The sequence below is a fragment of the Callithrix jacchus genome, chromosome 15, assembly GCF_049354715.1.
Source record: "Callithrix jacchus isolate 240 chromosome 15, calJac240_pri, whole genome shotgun sequence".
In the NCBI taxonomy this organism is placed as follows: Eukaryota; Metazoa; Chordata; class Mammalia; order Primates; family Cebidae; genus Callithrix; species Callithrix jacchus.
This window is the reverse complement of record NC_133516.1, coordinates 16,176,721-16,198,662: the sequence shown is the minus strand read 5'-3', so window position 1 is coordinate 16,198,662 and position 21,942 is coordinate 16,176,721. Positions and strand designations below refer to the sequence as shown.

The following is a 21,942-nucleotide window of genomic DNA, read 5'->3' as shown; positions in this document are numbered from 1 at the left end:
TTTCTAAATTCTCTCCTCGTAAAACACATGTGATTAAACCAGGATGCAGGCCAGGATGGAGAAAGCCATGTCATCTATTGTCATAAGGCCCGCCATTTTAGGAGGCCTGCTAAGCAAATATTACTTGCCCCCTTATTTTGTAAATGAGAAAACTAAGTATCAGAACAGTGTAGTGATTTGCACAAGGATACCTGTAGAAAGTTAGAGGCAGAGCTGAAAGGTGAACTCAATACTTTTGATGGCAACATAAGCAATGCTGAACCATTATTTTACCATGATCATGTTTTACGCCATCCTCAGGAACCTTGAATCCTAGAGAATCACGTTTTTGTTTTAAAGACCTTCCCTCAGGAACCACTGTCCTCTAGAACCCAAATCTGGCTTCAGCATAGCCAAGACTATAACTTTTCAGTAAGATTCCTTTGTCCCAGGAAAGACTGGGTGGGAAATGGCAGCAACCAGTAAGAATGACCCCATTTCAATGAGCTCTCCCAAGAGCTTGTTGTATCATTTTCAGCCTCTTAAAAGGACAAGAACACTTCAAGGAGAAAAACAGATTTCAGTGGAGTTATGAAGCTAGACCCAGGAGAAACAAGTTCTAGTTCTGGCTTTCCCATTAACAGCTTTGAGTAAGTCACTTGCCTTCTCTCAACGTCCACATTTCCATCTGTAAATTAGTTGTTCTCAGCCTGGTGCGGTAGCTCACGCCTGTAATCCCAACACTGTGGGAGGCAGAGGCAGGCAGATCATGAGATCAGGAGTTCGAGACCAGCCTGACCAACATGGTGAAACCCCGTCTCTACTAAAAATACAAAAATTAGCTGGGCGTAGTGGTGTGTGTCTGTAATCCCAGCTACTCAGTAGGCTGAGGTGGGAGAATTGCTTAAACACAGGCGGTGGAGGTTGCAGTGAGCCAAGATCATGCCACTGCACTCCAGCCTGGGTGACAAAGCGAGACTCCATCTCCAAAAAAAAAAATAATTAGCTGTTCAGGGTTTCTCCAGATCTGATGCATGACCTGCAGTGTGCCACTGACACTTTGCTTGGAGAAAGGTACCATTTAGTGCTGACTTTGTTGTGACCACGGAACAACCAACAGGCGTGTCCCTTACCGGATAAGGGCCTTGAAGCACTAGGTGTATGTAGGACCAGTCGCAGAACTGCGTTGAGATGTTGCCTTGCAACTTGCTACTTGTAATTGGAAGGCTGACCCTCAACTTTGAAAGGCCAGGCCACAGAGAGTTACAAAAACCAGTTCCCATCCAGCTTTGGGTGAATGGCAGGGTGCCCAGGATCATGCAAGAAGCATCTGGCCTCAGGAAGAAGAGCATCTGAAAAGCATTAGGTTGCTAAAAGCCTACTCTCCCAAAGTTGACAAGAAAACTCAATGTTCCATGGTCTCCAAAGGATTGTTGAAAGCGTCCAGGCCAAGGAGTGTAGCCTGGCCATTTGCAACCAGGAGGAGGCCACACTCACAGTAGGTCTGCCTCCCAGACCCAAGCACCCTGCCTAGGAAAGACCATGCAAGAATGCTCTTAGCCAGTGGGGGCTTGGTGCCGAAGACCTTCTGCTCATGGGCCAGAAGCATTTGGCTGCAGGAGGCTGCTGGTACATGGCATGCTCAGGGTGCAACTCAGTGGAATGAAGTTTCTGAGATCTTTCTCCTTCCCCTAAAGGTACTACACAGCTCCTGGGTGCAATGATGGGTGGCCCAGAGCAGGGCCCATGCATCATTGCTTATAGATTATGCCACCTTTCCCCAGCCCTGGATGCCCTTAATCCATGGGCATCAATTTATAGGAAGATTCTTTTAGGACAGAGAAGAAAAGGCTTGAGGGCCTATGTCCATGGTTTTCATAGCTATGGAGTCAGGGTGGGATACAAGACTCAGAATCTAGTTAAGCCCCTGCTGTCTGACTTAAGAGTCATATCCCTTTGGACTAGTCACTTAAACTCCAGGGAGTTGCTCACCTAGTAAACGGTGATGGTCAAGGCAAATAAAGTGAAAATTAAAGGATTTCTGGAATTTGAAGGATCCTTGGAGATCATTGTGACCAAATGCCTCATTTGACAGATCAAAAATTGAAATCCAGAGATGAAAATTCACTGACTCCGAGTCACATGGGAAATGGAAAAGCCAGGTCAAGGCTTCCAGTCTTTGTTCCCAGACTAGTGTTTGCTGTGACCTGGTAGTTGGTTTTTTAGGTTTCTTCTATTTCTCTGTCCCCGTGAAGAAAAACGTTTCAGAAATTCTGTAGGTTCCCATAGCATGAGCACTTCTGAAATAGGACCTGCCTTTCTAGAGAAGGAAGGGGAGAAGTGACCAATACTAGGAATAGATGGTGTAAATGGTCTGGGTCACAAGTGGTCTTAGCCAGAGGTGGTTAGGATAGAGAAACCCCAAGCCCACAGTGGTTTAGTCTGGAGAGGGCCCCAGCTGCAGAAGAGCCAGACTAGAGAGACTTAGACCTCAAATGACCCTGAGTAGAGCTCTCCCAGGCTAGCATGACCCAGGCAGGTTAGGGTCCCTTGGTGGCGTAATCTATAGTGGGTGAGATGTGAATTTCTCTTTGTGGCTCCTGTCATCTGGCTGACCTGACCAGTCTCTGTCTCTTGTCCCTGCTCCCTCTTTCTCCTTACAGAGTGTGGTCAGCCCTCCCGCTCTCTGCCAAACCTGGTCAAGAGGATCATCGGGGGCCGAAATGCTGAGCCCGGCCTCTTCCCGTGGCAGGCCCTGATAGTGGTGGAGGACACTTCGAGGGTGCCGAATGACAAGTGGTTTGGGAGTGGGGCCTTGCTGTCTGAGTCCTGGGTCGTCACAGCAGCTCACGTGCTGCGCTCCCAGCGTAGAGACAACACGGTGATACCAGTGTCCAAGGAGCATGTCACCGTCTACCTGGGCTTGCACGATGTGCGGAACAGATCAGGGGCGATCAACAGCTCAGCTGCCCGAATGGTGCTCCACCCAGACTTCAACATCCAAAACTACAACCATGATATAGCTCTGGTGCAGCTGCAGGAGCCCGTGCCCCTAGGACCCCACATCATGCCTATCTGCCTGCCAAGGCTCGAGCCTGAAGGCCCGGCCCCCCACGTGCTGGGCCTGGTGGCCGGTTGGGGCATCTCCAATCCCAATGTGACCGTGGATGAGATCATCAGCAGCGGCACACGGACCCTGTCGGATGTCCTGCAGTATGTCAAGTTACCCGTGGTGCCACATGCTGAGTGCAAAAGCAGCTATGAGTCCCGCTCAGGCAACTACAGCGTCACGGAGAACATGTTCTGCGCTGGCTACTATGAAGGCGGCAAAGACACATGCCTTGGAGATAGTGGCGGGGCCTTTGTCATCCTTGATGACTCGAGCCAGCGCTGGGTGGTACAGGGCCTGGTGTCCTGGGGGGGACCTGAAGAATGTGGTAGCAAGCAGGTCTATGGAGTCTACACAAAGGTCTCCAACTATGTGGACTGGGTGTGGGAGCAGATAGGCTCACCACAAAGCATCAGGGAGCCCCGGGTGGAGCCCCAAGTGGAGCGGTGAGCTGACTTACTTCCTCGGGGCCTGCTACCCCTGCTCCGGCCTGAGCAAAGCTACAGCGCACTTACGACAGCACACTCCACATTGCTTATCAGACCAAATGGAATGGAACACACAGACCTAGCAGTGGCTCCTCCCACCGAGACAGCCCCAGGACCCTGAGAGGCAGCGTGTGGTATAAGGAAAAGGCTCTAGGCAAGAGGCCTGCATTCCTGAGCCTGTCCAACTCTCTTTGCCTGTCCCGGCCTCACTCCCCAGTAATACAATCAGGAGCTCAACCAAGGCCTCTGTGTCAATCCCAGCACTCCTCCCCAGGCCATGCCGCTTACCCCAGTGGCCTTTATTCACTCCTGAGCACTTATCAAACCCATCAGTCCCATTCTTGGTATAACTGAGCTTAGACTTGACTATTAGAAAATGGTTTCTAACATGGAACTGAGTTCCGAGTCTATATTTTCCTGCTCTGCCCTCTGGGACTAGCCTTGGCCTAGTCCCTCCTCCAGAAGGTCATTCAGGTTTTAGGAGATGGCTTCTAGCCAAGCCCCTCTCTCTGAGTGTAATCCCTTGGAGCACTCTCATCCCTGGGGTTTCTCACCCAAAAGCTTCTTGCAGTCTAAGCCTTAACCCTTATGTTCCCCATTGAAGGAATTTCAAAGGAGGTGGAGAAAGTTGGAAAGGTTTGTGGTGGCTGGTGGGAGCAGAATAGCAGTGGGAGGCTCACCAAGCCCTTAAATCCCCATTGTCAACTCAGAACACATTTGTACCCTGGAATACCAGCTGTCACCCACGGGTGTCCACACCTGCTGCTCCAGACAAGCACGAAGCAACCCTTCAACCTTGAAATGTATTTCTAAAAGGCTACCTGAATCCCAGACCCAAATGTGGAGACTTAGCTGATTATCCACGAAAGGAAAATACCCACACTGTGTCCTGCTGTGCTTTTGGGCAAGAAAATGGAAGAAAGGGTGGCGTTGGCACATTAGGAGTCACCCAAATCCTGCCAGGCTGCCTGACATCCCTGGGGCATGAGTTGGACAAAGAATCCACCCCGCAGGACATTCAGAGGGATCCACTCCTTCATTTTCCAGAGTCAAGAGAAGCAGAGACCCACCCATGACAGGCAATGAAAAGAGCCAAGCGTCCTGGGTTCTAGTCCCAGCTCTGCCCACAACTGGCTGTATAACTTTAACAAATCATTTTCCTTCTCTGAGTCTCTGGTTCTCCATCAACAACAGGAGGGCACAAGGTCCCCCGCAGGGTCCTTCTAGCCAGAGCACTCAGAGCTTCCCTGACTGCCAGCAGCCTTTCTGGCCCTCACAAGGCTGATTGTTCTCCTTCTCCCTGGAGCTCTCTCCTGGAAATCTCCATCAGCGCAAGGCAGCCAGAGAAGTCCCTGAGAGGGAATGACTGAGAAGTATCCACTTCTCCAACTGGTTCATCAAAGCACACTCCTATGTCTATGAATGGCACATGTAAAGGATGTTGTATTTTCTGTTTTTTATATCACATGCTTGACCACTCTCTAAAGGGCTTCTGCATTGTTGCTCCCAGCAGGGGTCTAAAGTGGAAATAAACCCTCGTGGATAACCAACAGCCTTGATTTATAGGTTTTGTTATTGTTGGGGAAGTGTGTTCATTTGTTTTGACGTTTTGAAAAGAAATCGGCCCCTTCATCAAACCAAAATCTCCCTTATTGCAGAAAAAGTACAACTTTTGGTATCTGGATATTATCCAAGAGGTAATGAGGAAAGAATTTGGTTATTGACGTGTCTCCTTCTCAGAGTCTGCTTATTCCTTCATTTAAGCGCCTGCCATTTAAGTCCTTGCCTTCAAAGGGTTGAAACTGGCATACAAGACAAGCTAATGTGCATATAGGTCTTACGTATGCAAAGGAGTTAAATGTAAAAGGAACAGAGATTTAAGTATTAGGGGAACTTAAAGAAGGGGTGACTTCGTACAGCTGGGGGCGGGCTTAGAATAGCTTTGCAGAGGCTTCAAAGGATGTAAGGGAGATGAGAGGGAAGGGGCAGAGTGGAAAAAAGTGTCAGAGCGGGAAAGCTGGTCACAGTTAAAGTGAGAGCAATGGGCTTTACGTGGGAAGAGTTTTAAAACACATACTCTAGGTGGACTGTCCTGAAATGAGTGATTCTCTAAGCTTGGGGTATATGAGAATCACCTGGGGTGCTGGTGGAAAATGCCGATTGCTTGTTCTCACCCACTGAAAAATTGGAAATCAGCAGGTCTGAGGGTGGGCAGCATGGTATGGCAGTGGACAGGAAAGGGCTGAGCTAGGAAAGCAGCTACGCAGCTGTCCTGATGAGAGATGGTGCAGACGCAGCAGCCACAGAGCTGAGACAATGCAGACAGGCGGAGGGACACCGTAAATCTATTTGAGTGGTACATTCAGCAGGGCTTGGCCTATAGGCATCTCTTGATAACTTCAAGCATGAGTGACACATGATAGTGAAGTCTCACCATGGAACGAACTCATGGTTTGCCTTTGTTTTGTGTTTGTATCATAATAAAAATGCCACACTTCTTACACTATTGAGAATGAAAATAAGAGCCTATCCTAAATTATGCTTTGCACTTTACAGTTTGAAGGACTATCGTGTCTCGTGACATTTCCAATTTTTGTTTTTCTTTAGATACTTGGACTTTATGTTGTGACATACTGAGGTTCTGAGGCATCATGAGGTTACAGAGAGAGCACTCTGTGATACGAAGTGGGAGAGACACATCGCTCTCCTTCTCCTAGGGATTGACCAGCAGTTTAGTGACTGACTGAAGACGGGGTTGAAGAAAAGGGAGGCAACAAGGGTGTGATTGGTTCAGACATTAGCAGGCATCTGGAATAACAAAGAGGAGAAGGTTGGTGAAGGTGGACATGTGGGCTTGGTTTTGCTGAGTCAGAGGAGTTTATGAGCAATCCAGCTGGAAATGTAAGTTGGCAGTAAAGAATGGTGAGTTTCAGAGGACAGGGCAGATTTAAAGACACTGATTTGAAGTTCATCAGTACACCGGTAATATGATGGCATAGAGGTAGAGGGCATCATCTATGGGAAATTTATAGATAAGAAAAGGAGACCAAGCCCTGGGGCCAAATGAGTGAACACCAGCATCATGGAAGGCATGAAGAAAAGAAATAAACCAAAAAATAAAAAAATTAAAAAGGAGGGGATCAGAAACACAGGAAGAAAAGTGCTTCAGAAGCCAAGAGAAGGAGTTATAAAGAGGGACGAAGTGGTCAACAGCATCCAGAGCTGCTAAGAGTCCAAGTGAAGGACTCCAGGTTGGAAGTTCCCCAGGACAGGAGCCAAGTCTCCATTGTCATCTCTGAGGGAGGATGCAGGCAGCAGGCCTCTAAGTTTAAAGTCTCTACCTTTGTCATCTCTGTGTCCTCTCTCTGTACTCCCTCCTTCCTCTCTCCAGCCTTTCCAGTCTCCCAGGATGGGCTTTTAGCTCTTTTCTCAGAGTTAGGAAACTGCCTTTGCATCTTCCCTAAGCCTTACGGTAAAAATTATATGTTCAGTTCTCCATGTTTTGGCTTCTTGAAACCTACAAATTTTTTATTCTTACTATAAAGCCTGACTCTTCAAAATGAAAGTCTGTCTTTCCAGACTTTGGTTTCTGCTTTGCTCTTACAAGTCAAAGCCACATCCAGCCTTTGCTTAAAACAATGACTGCTTCAGCTTCAATGGCTTGGGAGCCACAGTGCACAGAGAATTCCTAGGGATGAAAAATGTATCTGATAAGATTCGAAAAATAGTATCCTACTCGGTATGTAGATATCACTGTTGAAGTTCCATTTATGGTCTCAAAGCCATTTGATTTCCATCTACTATTTGTAGGCTGTTAAATATTCAAATGGTTGCCTATTTCCAAGTTTGTGCAGTACATGTCACTTTCTTCTTCTGAATCCAGCTCCAAAGGAGGGGGAAGAATGTGGGGAAGGAGTGTCAACTCCTCTTTTCAGAAGCTTTACTATAGAAGGGAGGAGAAGGAGAGACTGTGGAATGAATGACAAACAAGGAAATGGAGGCTGATTTTTAGGATGAAAAGTCTTGACTCAGTTTTGAAGGCATAGAACAGCAAGAGATGAAAAATAGAGGCAAAGGATGAGAATTGCCAAAGCCAGGTCTCCAAGAGTTCAAAAGTTAAGAGATCCAGAGTGAAAAATTTGTCCTAAAGTCAACGAGGTTTACAGGAGGAAGAGATGGTGAGGGGGATGTTTCCCACTCAGGGGGTTCCCACTCAAGGAGTTCCCACTCAGTGGGGTCTGAGCATCTGTTGGAATGGGGGCAGGGCATTAGCTTGGGGAAGCTGGCTGTGGGCATGTAGAATGATGCTGGGAGATGCTGAGGATGCATCAAGGTTGCAGAGCATTTATCTGAGATTTTCTTCAGCTTGGTGACAGCTAAAACAGTAGCAGATGACTGCCTGGATCCAGAGGCTTGGGTTAGGAGTGTTCTGGGAAGCCACATAGTTAAGACTTTTGGGGGCTGGCCAGAGTAAGAAAAGCCCAGAGTTGGGAGTCAGGAGTCCTGGAATTACAGTCTTGCTACTAACTCATGAAATACCTTTTGGCAAGTCAATTTCCTTCTCCAGGCCTCGGTTTCTTTAGCTGAATAATGAGAGCAATAGACTAGATGGTCTCCAAGGGCTATTCACTTGTAAAGTGTGAGGGCATTTCTGTGAATCCAAGCCAGCGGAAAATGGGATGGAACAGGCAGACACTGTGGTGGGGATCTTCAACCCACAAGGCCCTGAGGAAGGGCTTCTCTGAGGAGACAAGATTCCTGTGGCTAGAGCAAAATGATTAGTTATTGGTTGGGACTCTTTCATTTGTAAATGACATAAACCCAACATAAGCAACTTAAGGGGAGAAAATAGAGGTCATTTATAGGCACACATCACTGAAAAGCCCTCACTCTCTCTTCACCCCTCAACTTTCAGCTCCACTTTTCTCCATCGTTCTCAGCAGACTCTTAATGACATGATTGCTGGCAGATCTGGGCTTATGGCTAATAACTTGGCAACTCCAGCAGGGACTGACTTTTTCTTCTCTAATATGTTTAGAAAAATTCTCAAGTCAGGCTTTCATTGGCCCAGCCAAGGTCACATACCAATCTCTGAGCAATTGCTGTAACCAGGAAGTGCATGGCTTTGATCAGTCACACGCCTATCCCTGAAACCAGAGATGAGGTCAATCCAACTCTAGCTGCACAGACTAAGAATGGGGAAAGTGCAGATTCCAAAGAAAGATTGGGATGCTATTATCAGAAAGGTCAATTTTGCTGGTGGAGCAAAAATGATAGATGTTCCTAACAGGATGATGAGCTGGGAGCTCTCGTGGTGGGAAAGAAGGAGCCTAGAGTCTGATCTGTCCCTCCCTCCCTTGGATGCAGTGTGTGGGCTCCCCAAGGTCTCCAGGAAGCTGCTGGCCAGGATCTTCAATGGACGCCCAGCCCAGAAGGGCACAACTCCTTGGATTGCCATGCTGTCACACCTGAATGGGCAGCCCTTCTGTGGGGGCTCCCTTCTAGGTAAGGAGAAGGTGGAAGGGGCAGAGCTAAGGAACCAAACCCCCTCCTTGGAGACTTGCCAAGTTTCCTTCATTGAGAATCACTGCACACCAGCATCAGGGCACAGAAGCACATTGTGGTAGAAAGAGTTCTTGACTAGACTGGATCCTGGTCTGTCTCTGGCACTGGGAAGAATAATGTCAGGGAGTCTCTCAACCATGAGTAACAGTGCACGGGGGTCAAAGGCAGGGCATCCCAGGGCTGTGAGGTTAGGGAGAGCCAGGAAACTCACCCTTGGGGATCAGGGAAGGTCGATTTACAAAGGCCTTAAATGCCATGCTTAGAAATTTCTAACTTATCTTGAACACTGCTCTAGGTTGGTAAGTATGTTCCAGAAAGTTCTCTCCAGAAGCAGAATTGATAAAATGGAGGGTGAAACTGGAGGCCAGGAGATCAGTGAGGTGTCCATTGCGTTGGTGGGGAAAGAAGGCATAGCCTCAGAATAAGAACGGGGCATGAGGGATGGAAATAAGGAGGCAGATTCAAAAAGACAGGGAAATAGACTGTCACCTTTGTAATGGAATGTGGGAGGGAGTGGGAGCAAGAGTGAGAAAGGAGCAGCTGATGGTTCTTTCTGCCACAGTTTGGTCCAGGCAATCTAAGGTGTGTTCCAGTTCTGATATCAAAAGAAAACTGAATAGCAATCTGGGCTATCTAGGTCACTTCTGCAACGGATCTCACCACCGAGGAAGAAGGCCTGGCTTGACCTTCTTGGCCACCTTGGTCCACCTCTGCATGGGCAGCTCCCGGGCTGCTGGGCAAACCTCTCACTCAGCCTCACCCTCCTCCAGATCCAACCAGGGTGGACAGCTCCAGGGCAGGGATCCCCTTGGCAAGGCACCCGGCCTGGGCTAGCACCGCAGCCAAAAGCACCAGGGCTATATAAAAACCCACCTCTGCAAGGAATTTATCCTCACATCCTCACAGGCCCAAAAATGAATGCTCTCACTCAAAGGAGTCCTCCAGAGAGGAAAAGACAGTGAGAGAAGGTGATAAATGTCCAGGCAGGGCTGAGGGCAGTGCAGTGGGAGCAGAGTGGGGGAGAGGACTGAGGGAGAGAGGGAAAGGGAGGCAGAGGAGCAGAATTGGAAAGCAGCAATGGAGAGGACAGAAAGAGACAGAGAACACTGAGAGAGACCTGGAAAATAAGACAGAGGATTAAAGAGAGAAAAGAGAAAACAAAAAGGAGCAACACAACAAGAGTAAGAGATTGGCAGGCATAAGACACCCAGGAGAGAAGAAGCCAGGGGAGGAGGGAGCTGGAGGGACGTCAGAGAGAGGCCGGGTGGTGCGGAGGAAGAGCTGCCAGGGAGGGCAGAGGGAGGGAAGGCTCTGCTTTACCAGAGAGCTCCAATGTTGCTGGAAGGCAACTAAGAGAGATGGATTGTGTGCACCCAATTTTAAGAGTGAATTTGTTTTCTTAAACCTTGAATTTTTGAGTCCCCTAATGGCCACCATATATTGTTATTCATTGCGTGTTTATTCTCTATGACTTATGTTTGAAAGATGTTTAGTGTTCACTTCTCTACCCTCAGCCAAGCTGGAATTCCCCCACACTTCACACCCCTGCAGCAATCCTGATCTATCATTTCTGACCCCCTCCTATCATTCAGTCTCAAAGAGCAAGGGAGGGATAGGACAGGTCAGAAGAAACAGGAAAGCAGCTGAGGGACAGAGGAAGGAAAAAGCACCTCTTTCATGGCCACACTGACGCCTGGGTAGAGGAATCTGCCGAGCTGGCAGGCCAAGCGATGTCTCTCAACTGGACAGTGCTCACCCCTGGGTTCACCTAAATAGCCCAGAGCCCCACACCAAGGCAGACTCTCTTAACCTGGGTACCTCAGCCCATCTGATCCATCTGGAAGATCTGGTCCTAGACATGGGCAGGGATCAAAATGCCCCAGGGGAGAGAAGAGGGGCCTAGGTGGAGCTCTGGCCGGGAGCCAGGAGCACATAGCTGCTCCTGAGAGGGCCGGGTGGAGCCTGGAATCTGCTCCAGGACTAAGTACTTCTGCCCTCCACCTGAACTTCCACCTGATACTCAGCCTCCCCCACACACATGTCCTAGAGCTTTTCTTTCTGCTTGGCTCATCCTGAGTATGTCTCTGGGCTCAGCTACTGATGGGCTTGTCATCTGCTCCACCTAAGGGGTGAATGGAAGCCTGACCCTGCATTAAACCAAGGGCAGATGCCTGTTCATCCAGAGGAAGATGCCAGATGGGACACAGGAAATGCACAAGGCTGACTATTGAGAGCCCTGGGGTCTGGCCCTGACCCTGACCCTGACCCTGAAACCAACCTGCTGGGTGACTCTGGACATCCCTGCTTTCTCCAGACCTCAGGGTTCCTCTCCATAAAATGAAAAGCCTAGATCAGAGCAGTGGTTCTCAGTGCTGGCCTCAGTAGAATTAACCTAAGGAAGTGTTGAAAACATTATCTGTGCCAGGGCTCCACTCCCATGACATAAATGTCCCCCTGATTTACTCTTTTTTCATTCCCCAGGTAATTCTAATGTGCAGCCAGTGTATCTAGCTTCTGATTAGTGAATTTTAAACTTTCATGTGCATACAAATTAGTGGGGACTCTTGTTAAAATGAAAATTCTGATTCAGTGGATCTGAGGTGGGGCCAGCCTAAGAGTCTTCATTTCTAAGAAGCTTCCTGGTGATGCTGATGTTGCTCATCCAGGGACCACACTTTGAGAAGCAAGACTTGAGAAAGCAGCCAGTGACCACAGGCTTTTTGTGCACCCACTTTGGGCTATCTGGCTGTCACCAATGCCACAGGCTTAAAGGATTCCTGAAGTCCTGTTTACAATGTTTATTCCAGGCCTGGGTTGGAATAGGCAGGCAAAAATCACAGGTTTAATTCCTCATCTCCAGATTAGGTCCACATGAGTGTTTGAGTCGGGGGCCATAAAATACAATGGCGAGAAGTACGGCCACTTGCAGGTCATGAGGGGTTCCCTGGAGTAGCCTGAAGATCCTCAGCTCAAGGCAGAGGGAGGCAAGACCAAGCAGTGTGGGACAACGGTACGTGTGTTCTGTTCTCCAGGGTCCAGCTGGATTGTGACCGCTGCACACTGCCTCCACGAGTCACTCGATCCAGAAGATCCCACCCTACATGCCTCAGACTTGCTCAGCCCTTCTGACTTCAAAATCATCCTGGGTGAGTGAGTGAGGAGTGAGTGAGTGAGTGAGTGACAAGCTGACTCCCAAAGCCAGCTGGGGTTCTGGGAATGGGATGACCTCCTGCCCCTTTCCAAGGTGTGTCTGCTCACTCACTCGCTCCCTCACTTGTCAGGGCAGGACACTTGGGATGGGGGTCCAGAAACCTGAGTCCAAGTGCAAAATATGATTCTCCAGTCATAGAACATGAGCAAAGCACTGAAGTCTATGCTTCAGTTTCATGATGATAAAATGAGGAGTCCAGTCTAGATAATATCCGAAGATGCTTTAGATTTCCATGAGCTTGTGGTTTCAAATGGATCATACATGGACAATCCAGGCTTCCCCTCTTGTTTATAAAATCAGACCATCAGTTGATTCAATTCAGGTCCACACATATTTACCTACTGATACTGTGCCAGGATCTAAGGACACAGTATAATCAAGACCTAGTTTCTGCCTGCAGGGAGCTTACAGTCTAATAAAAGAATGAGATATGAGCAGAAACCTCTAATGGAAAGTAGGAAGCAGTAAGTTTTGTAGAAGAAGAACAGATAAATTGCCATGGAAATTCAGAGGGGAAAGACTTTTAACTGAAGAGTCTGAGAGGCTACAGGAAGGAGGTAATGTCTGACCCAGGAACTGAAGGTGATGATACGCATTGAACATGTGGCAGCAGGCATAAGAACAAGCATTACAAGGCAATAGCGTCAGCTCATGAAGAAAGAGAGGTGGGAACCTATGAGAGTATGTGGAGAATGACCAACAGGGCGGGATGTTGGGGAAAGGTGGATGAAGGCAGTGAAAGGGCTAAGGCTGGAAGCATGGGCTGGACGGGGCTGGGGTGGGTGCTGACAGGGAACAAAGTGTGACCTTATCCTGCATTGCCCCCGTGGCTCACATGTCTTCTTCTTGCCCAGGCAAGCATTGGAGGCTCCGGTCAGATGAAAATGAACAGCATCTCAGGGTCAAACACATCACTCTCCATCCCCAGTATGTCCCCAACACATTCGAGAATGATGTGGCTCTGGTGGAGCTGTTGGAGAGCCCAGTGCTGAACCCCTTCGTGATGCCCATCTGTCTCCCCGAGGGACCCGAGCAGGAAGGTACCTTCCCCCACCACCACCTCTGCAGGGCAGCTGGTGCCTCCACAGGGAGTCCGTCTTCATGCTGGTGAAGCGCTGGTGCCGATTAAGCCAGCTGGCAGTGTCTGCATGACTCACCAGCTGCTTCCCTCAAGCAGCCAAGAACTGGGTCCAAGGTGGCAAAAGTGTAGGGAAGCACATAGTAAACAGGCAGACCTAAGGGTCCATGTGGGAAAACAAAAACTAGACTAGTTACAGTAACAGAGAGAATTTAGTATAGGGCACTGGAGGATTGGAGAAGTAAAAGGGAAGATCTGAGATCACAGGGACGGGACCTGCAGGAAAAAAAAAAAAATGCCAACCCTAGGGCTGAGGAAGCAAAGATAAGAACCTGGAGTTCGCAGAAACTAGAAGCTTGGAGAAGGGGCCCTATGGAGTCAGAACTTGAACGTCTGCAGAAGAGGCTAATGTGCTAAGGAAAACAGCTGGAAACAATGGCCACTACTGAGGTGAAAACCCACTACCAGGCTGATGCCACCAACCACAGCAAGTCTTCCTGCCTTTCTGAAAGTGCCCCCTGTTTTCAGAAAAACAGCTAGCAAAGTAGAACTGCCACATCAGAGTCTCATCCCCAGGGCCACAAAGCAGAGTATAGAAGGGTAGGTCTGGCACGAAGGGGCAACGGCTTGACACTCGGCGCAGGCTCAAACCCCACTGCAGCCATTTCCCAGTTGAGTGATCTTAAGGTCGTTATTTAACCTCATTAAGCCTCAATCCCCTTACCTCCACACTGGAGATAATACCCCATGTGGTGGCTGTGATATTTCCACGTTTGAGATAATACTTAAACATATGCAACCCATGCCAATTGGCTTCCCTTTCATTCTAATTTCAGTAACGCCACATGATAGTTCACTTCCTTTAGCTCAACATAAAAATGGCTGGGATGTAATCCGAGGAGTATTTGGGGGAACTGAGCCAACAGGAAAGGCACAAGCGTAGCTGGCTTTGCCTAATGGGTGCCATGTGCCTGCCATGTGCCAGGTGCTTTATGTTCATTTACTTATGTGTGCATCGTGCAAGCCTTGCAAGGTGGCATTGTAGCCTCATTTTACAAACGAGAAAACTAAGGGGCAGCAAGGTGACTCACCCAAGATGCAGCTTGTATGAAGCAGATGTGGGGATATAGGACAGTTTTTCTGACTTTAAGCTCAACGCTGCCTTCAGTATCCAGGCTCCTTTTCAGATGAGGAAATAATTGCTCTGTCAGTGCTCAACCCACCTCCGCATTGCCCCACAGAGTTACCAACTTCATAGACTTCTAGAATGTCAAGTCTGAAAGGGGTTTTAGAGAAGACCAAGTCCAGCATCCTCATTTTATGGATCGGAAAACTGAGGCTTAGAAAGGGGGCAAAGAGGAGGGCTTGCTAAAGGCACATAGCGTGTAGCAGACTAGGCTGGGCTTTGCATTTACTCGCTGTTCTTGATTGAGCACCTGCCATGTGCCAGCATTGTTATAGGCATGGGGATATAGCAGTGAACAAGAAGAATGAGATCATGCTCTCACAGAGCCGAGGTTTCAGGCTAGTTGGGGGTGGGACAGAACAGAAAACTAAACAAGTAAATCAGTAACACATCATAGAAACTAGTGCACATAGCTCTCCTGAAGGCAATCTCATGCCCAGTTGCCTTTCACGTCTTCCTCCCTACCATGCTACCTTTCACCGAGAAGAATAATTCAGTCTTTCCTCCACAGACAGAGGACGATGGAGCTGCAAGCTGCAACCCCCCAACACCCCACAGATAGCCTCTTGGTTCTCACAGTGTCTTCTCCCCTCCAGGAGCCATGGTCATTGTCAGTGGCTGGGGGAAGCAGTTCTTGCAAAGGTTCCCAGAGACCCTGATGGAGGTGAGCTTCATTTTATAACTCGCAGACAGCGACACCTCAGCCCTGCACGGAGCCTTCCTGCTCACATTGTTCCCTTAGGGACTTTGAGGCTTGGGCGGGGGTTGGTGAGCAGGAAGCTAGGAGCCCAGGCCCCCCTCCAAAGTTCAATGGGATTTTGAACCCCAGAAAGCCTGATTTGTTTGTTCTACATGTCATGGACTCTAGCCTCTAAACACTGTTAAGTTTTCGTGGTAGCTTATTAAAGGCTTAGCTTATGAAAATTCTCCCAGAAAGCAGCAGGTTTAGACACCCCCATGGGTGATAATCCAGCTGTGCACCATGAGAACTGCACACCAAATTGGCCAGAACGAGCCAGGCTCTTGAGAACCACAATCCTCGCAGTAATGAACTTGACAATTACATTTGACAGAAGTTTACCTTCCTGTCATTTCAGGAAGAAAAACACTGAACTAAGATTGAGGAGCCATGGTTTCAAGTCCTGGCTTTTACTAACTTGCTGGGTGACTGACGCAAGTCGTTTTGCCTCTCTAGACCATAAGATACTATTTCCAACTGCAAAGTTATGGGGCAGCATGAGCTGTTCTCCAAGAGCTGCCTGGCTCTGGTATCACTGGGGTCTGTGACTGACACAGCCAGTTTCTAAATTCTTCCACGTATATTATTTTGATACACCTTAAAATTTGGGACTCGAAACAACCATTCATCCCTTCATTCACTAACTCCCAGGGGTCTATTTGGTGTTTCCCTTGTACCAGATGCCATACCAGTCACTAGCTGTGCTGGGGTAAAAGGACAGGTCTGGTCTCTGGCCCCCCTTGGGTTTATGGTCAAGTGGGATGGACAGAAAGTAGTTTCAGATGTGATAAAGTGGTGAGAGAGAAGTGTAGGCTGCTCCGGAACATATAAAAGAGGACCCGATCTCATCTCAGGGATTCCCAAAGGAAGTGATGCTGATAATGGTACCTGAACGATGATCCTCAGGTGCTCAAAGGTTGCTGAGGACCTGTCCTCAGGACCAACCTGCCGTGGCTTCCTCTCCCCTTATCCATGGAAGGCCATGGCCCAAGAGGAATCTGAATGGCCTCTGGTTTCCTCCCAGCAAGGGCCACAGGAGTTGTTCGTTTAGAGAATAAGGCCCATTCAGTTCCTGATTTGACTGAAAGAGAATCACGTTTCCCTTTTTAATTACAAATGTCTACCCCAACAGTTACCCCCACACTGGTTCAAGGGCAATAATAGTCACAATGCTTTATTTTTATGTATCAATTTTGCTGCAATCCAAAAAAATTTTTTTCCTGAGTATTTACTAAGCTCCAAGCTATGTAAGATAGAAATGCGTATAACACAGATCCAGCATCTAGACAGATGCTCATACTATAGTGAGGGAGGACAACATTAGAAAGTGCTAACTGAGGTCCGGCACTGTGGCTATTGCCTGTAATCCCAGCACTTTGGGAGGCTGACAGGGTGAATCATGAGATCAAGAGATCGAAACCATCCTGGCCAACATGGTGAAACCCCATCTCTACTAAAAATACAAAAATTAGCCAGGCGTGGTGGTGCACGCCTGTAATTCCAGCTACTTGGGGGGCTGAGGAAGGAGAATCACTTGAATCCGGGAGGTGGAGGTTGCAGTGAGCCCAGATTGCGCCACCGCACTCCAGCCTGGTGACAGAGAGAGACTCCATCAAGAAAGAAAGAGAAAGAAAGAGCTTGCTGCAAAGCCAGCAGTGATAACTCCGCAGTGAATAATATTTATCCAGTGTGTGTAGTTTACAAAGCACTTGTTCATGCATTTCCTCTTTGTACAGTGATTAGTATACCAAATATTGCCACTTCCATTTTTCAGATGAGAAAACAGTCTCAGAGTCTGAAAAACAATGATTAAGCCACACGTCCTAGGTCCCACAGTAGGGGTGTGAGAAAAGAAAACTGACTGTCGTTTTTGTATACATTGTCCTATCGAAATAATACATCTCCTAGGCAAGTACTATTATCTCAATCTTACTGATGAGAGAACTGGAGCCCAGAGAGGGCACGTTACTTGCCCAGGTTCACACAGCCAAGGTCTTCATAGCTGAGACTGCCCTAGAACATGAGTCTTCTGATTCTCCTTTCAATTGTTCCTTTACCTATTGCATGAAGCAGTCTCTTAGACTAAGTCTAAGGGAGACACAGGTCCTTTCAGGTATGTAGTGGAGAGGAGCCGGCTTCAGGGGCATCGTAACAGCAGAGGCTTCTTAGCGAGGGGTGGGGACCAATAACAGCTTTGTGTTCTAGATAGAAATCCCGACTGTTGACCACGGCACCTGTCAGAAGGCCTATGCCCCACTGAAGAGGAAAGTCACCATGGACATGATCTGTGCTGGGGAGAAGGAAGGTGGGTTAAGAGGATGGCATACCACAGGGGTGCTGCCAGCCAGGGAGTGGTGCAGAGCCAGCAAGGGAGCACAGAGGCCTCCCAGACTGGCGGGCTGCCAGTGTGGTGGTGTGGGGGACTGAAGGAATGCTATGCAAGGAGGGATTCCACAGGAGAAGATGCATCAGAGAAAAGATTGCTACAGAATGTCCATCATTCCCTTCCCAAGTCCAGTGTTTCCCTTAAGGAGGCTGGGTGCGGTGGCTCACACCTGTAATCCAGCACTTTGGGAGCCCAAGGCAAGTGGATCACCTGAGGTTGGGAGTTTGAGACCAGCCTGGCCAACATAGAAAAACCCCATCTGTACTAAAAATGCAAAAATTAGCCGGGTGCGGTGGCAGGTCCCTGCAAGTCCCAGCTACTAGGGAGGCTGACGTGGGAGAATTGCTCGAATGTGGGAGGCAGAGGTTGCAGTTTGCTAAGATCGCACCACTGCACTCTAGCCTGGGTGCAACAGAGTGAAACTCCATTTCAAAAGAAAAGAAAAGAAAGAAGGAAGGAAGACAAAAAGGAAAGAGAGAGAGAGAGAAGGAAGGGAAGGGAAGGGAAGGGAAGGGAAGGGAAGGGAAGGGAAGGAAGGGGAACGGAGAAGGAAGGAGGGAGGGAGTGAGGGAAAGAAAGGAAGAAAGAAAGAAAGAGAGAGAGAAGAAGAGAAGAAAAGAAAAGAAAAGAAAAGAAAAGAAAAGAAAAGAAAAGAAAAGAAAAGAAAAGAAAAGAAAAAGAAGCTTGAACCAATGCTTTCTAGAATCATTTGAGCTTTGATGCAGCCTGATCTAGAACTGCCCGGAGCCCAGGTTTGGTCCAACGGTCTGCTCTGCCCTCTAGTGCCCAATTCTCTGAACTACACATCAGATGTGGGAGAACGAGACCACCTTTGGATTTGGGCTGTGGAAGGGGAGCATTTTATCTTCATCTGCATCTCTTTTTCACGTAGGAGGAAAGGACGCCTGTGCAGGTGACTCTGGCGGCCCCATGGTGACCCTTAATAGAGAAAGAGGCCATTGGCACCTGGTGGGCATTGTGTCCTGGGGTGAGGACTGCGGGAAGAAGGACCGCTATGGAGTGTACTCCTCCATCCACCACAACAAGGACTGGATCCAGAGGGTCACCGGGGTGAAGAACTGAATTTGGTTCCTCAGCCCCAGCACCACCTGCTGTGATCAGTCAGCAGCAGAAGACAGTCCTCTGATGCAAGTGACCATTTCTCCTTTCCTTCCCCCCTTCCCCTCTCCTTCAGCCTATCCACTACTGGGCAATAGAGCAGGTATCTTTGCTCCCTTTCACTCTCTTTAAAGAGACAGAGCAGGGAAGTGGTCAGAACACAAGGCCAAATCCAGGCTCTACCACTTACTAGTTTGCAGTGCTGGGCAGGTGACTTCACCTCTTCAAACCTCAGTTTCTTCATAAGATGGAAATGGTATACCTTACCTACCTCATAAGAGTCTGATGAAGAAATAGCGCAGATGCGTAGCACTTAACACGGTGCAGAGCATGCACTAAGTTCTCAATAAATACAACTTAGCAAAAGGTCAGTGTGTCTACCAGGCAGACGAAGCTCTCTTACAAAACCCTGCCTGGGTCTGAGGGTTGATCAGGGACACGCCTCTCCCCTCAGCCTTGACCATCTCCACCTGCCCTTAAATGTTCTATGCTTTTTTGCCACCATGCGACTTTCCCAGCATCAATCCTCGCCCTCACCCCTAAAAAAGTAAAACAGACAAGATTCTGAGTCCTCTGGTACGTCCCCTAGCTATGTAGCTAGGAACATGCGCTGGGTACCAGGTTTCGGGAGTGCCTGGGAGAAGCAGGGACAGGAGGGATCCTGGGAATTGTGTTTTGGGAAGGCAGACACCTGGTTCTAGACCTAACTCTGCCTTTAGCCCCCTGGATGACCCTATGCAAGTCCCTTTCCCTCATCTCAAAGGGCCCTCCAACCTCTGACGATCTAAGATACAATGAAGCCATTTTCCCCCTGATAAGATGAATTAAAGCCAATGTAACCAAAAGGCAAACATTACATTAGGTTCAAAGAACTTCGATGCAGACAAAACGCTGCTGCTGCTCCTGCAATATCCACCCCTTTCCACTACGGGCAGGTTCCCAAGGACGTAGGCCAGGCAAAGTGCAATCAAGGGATCCTTCCTTATTCTTTAGCAGAGCGTCTGCTGTGGGCCCTGGCCTCCTGCCCATCTTGTGAAACTGGGCTGCACCAGGTGAGTGCTGGTACTTTGTACCCCAGTCCCTGCACTCTTCCTTCCTATGTCCACAGCTGACCCCACGCAGCTGTTTCCCGACTCCTCAGCCCTGAGCCTCACCCTGAACTCCCTAACCTTGCAAGGCCACATGTGTTTTCCAAGCAGAATGCCTCTCCCATCCTCTCTCAGGAAGCTTCTAGAGACCTTACGCCCTCCAGAGCTCCAAGATATAAGCCCTCCTAGGAATCAGAAGCTCTAAGTTCCTGTCTTCTGTTTTGTAGAAACTGATCTTCCCAGGGGATTTTAACTCTTGACCTGTATGCAGCTGCTGGAATAATTCCAGGTCTCTTACTGCAAAAAAAGAGGAAGATAATCGAGAATGAGAATTTACATATGTTAAGCCCTAGGCTGAAGACTCAGGGACAGCCATTCGCAGCCTGCCTCTGGTTCTATAAACAAGTCATTCTACCTGTGTGTGCCCTGCGGTTTATTCTGTAAAGGGAAGGTGGCAATGCGACCCAGCTCCATCAGACACTTGTCAAGCTAGCAGGAACTCCATTTTAAATACCAAAGAAGAACTGCGATGCAGTTTGGGAATCACCCCCAAAGCATTCCAAGACACCATACCTTCCCGTCTCAAGCACTGCCTGGGCACACCCCAACATCCCAGGCTGTGCTGACTGCTGCGGGAACTTCCTGGATGAGGACAGTATCACTCGTGCCTTCTAGGAGCTCCTGTTGGACGACATGAAACGTGTAAGTGACTACTGTGTCACAGAACAAGCCCGGCCAAGTGCTGTTTTGGAGAGTCATGGAGGCAAAAGAAAGACCATTCTGGCATGAAGGTGTTGGGGAGGAGATATCAATCAACAAACTTTCCAGAAGAGAGGGTTGGACTGGAGCCTTGAGGAGAGGGGGCATTTCCACAGATAAGACAGAGGCAGGCGTTCCAGCTGGAGGGAGAACAGTAGTAAATATCCACTCAAGATCTCCTTTATTATACCAGCTCCTCCCATGGAAACACGTGTCCAGTAGACCCGTGTTCTGGGATCAGAACCAACACCAAGAAGAGCTTTTCTCCTTAAAGTTTGAATTCTAAACAGGACTTGGAACGGCCTCAAGATTTGTGCACGAATACTGACTTCCGGCCGGACCCGGTTTATTCTGTTTATTCCTCCAATTGCAATTTCATTCTTATTCTGAGAAAATGTCTAAGTAGGTCGTGGAACCCAGGCTTCCCCTTCATCCACAAGCACTTCTTAGCTGTGCTGCTAAGGTCCAAGAAACCCAAATATCTCACAGAGCCATAGAAGTAGAGGGTTGAAGTGTCTGTGAAGACAACCTTTTCTAACGTCACAGCCTCATGCTTGAGCATCTCTAGTGAGGAGAAACTCACCACCCCCAAAAGCAGCTCATTCCAACTGTAGAATTGCTGCCTTTTGAATTAATTGTGAATATTATTTTTTTTAAGATAAGTAAGAAAATTTTTTTAATATGCCACCTCTTAAAAAGATCTCCTCTTTGTGCAACCAAAGCCCACCTCTCTAGAATACAGTTGGTGTAGCTGAAGCTGTCATTTCAGCCATAAGTGCTGCTGTTAGCAATCATACTCGCGCCTGGTTTTTATGAACAACAGAAGCTGTTGTTCTTATGGAAAACCAAACATTAGTTCCAATAAACATCTGCATTGAGTCAAAATTCCCTGTTTGGTTTGTATGTTTTTTTATGCACTGATGATTCTAGTGAGTTGTTTTCATTTTTCAACATTTTGCTCTAATTAGGATTACTGTACCAGGAAGGGAGAGAGGCTGTGATGGAAAGATTGTTTTGCAGATACACAAAGTATGTCTTAGGTTTTGGGGTCAGTTCTGTTTAAATACCTGTCCTGTTGTTCCTGTAAATGATCAAAATGTCCCAGAAGGTCAATGTTTCTGCATTCACATTACATTTATTAAATGCCATCCATTTATTAAATGTACCATTATCAGTGGCATTTAATACATTTGAATCATATGTACAACGTTTGCTTTAGAAAGTATGGCACCATG

The 21,942-nt window shown here is 48.1% G+C and overlaps 1 protein-coding gene across 10 annotated transcripts in view; it reads left to right on the top strand.

Annotated features, from left to right (window-relative positions):
• MASP1 (MBL associated serine protease 1) overlaps positions 1-21,592 on the top strand; it is a 74,982-nt gene extending 53,390 nt beyond the window's left edge. For 6 of the 10 annotated variants that reach the window (XR_013526892.1, XR_013526894.1, XR_013526893.1 and 3 more), the window contains exon 11: positions 2,643-5,128. Coding sequence is in view for 5 of the 10 variants with exons in the window: in XM_008981370.5 (XP_008979618.1) it covers positions 2,643-3,538 (896 nt within the window). In the remaining 5 variants the exon portion in view is untranslated. Of the gene's footprint in view, positions 1-2,642; positions 5,129-8,943; positions 9,082-12,173; positions 12,288-13,206; positions 13,393-15,127; positions 15,281-17,560; positions 17,661-18,633 lie in introns of those variants that run through there. The other 4 variants (XR_004734344.3, XR_013526891.1, XM_008981372.5 and 1 more) reach the window with 2 other exon arrangements.
• Positions 21,593-21,942: the final 350 nt, after the last annotated feature.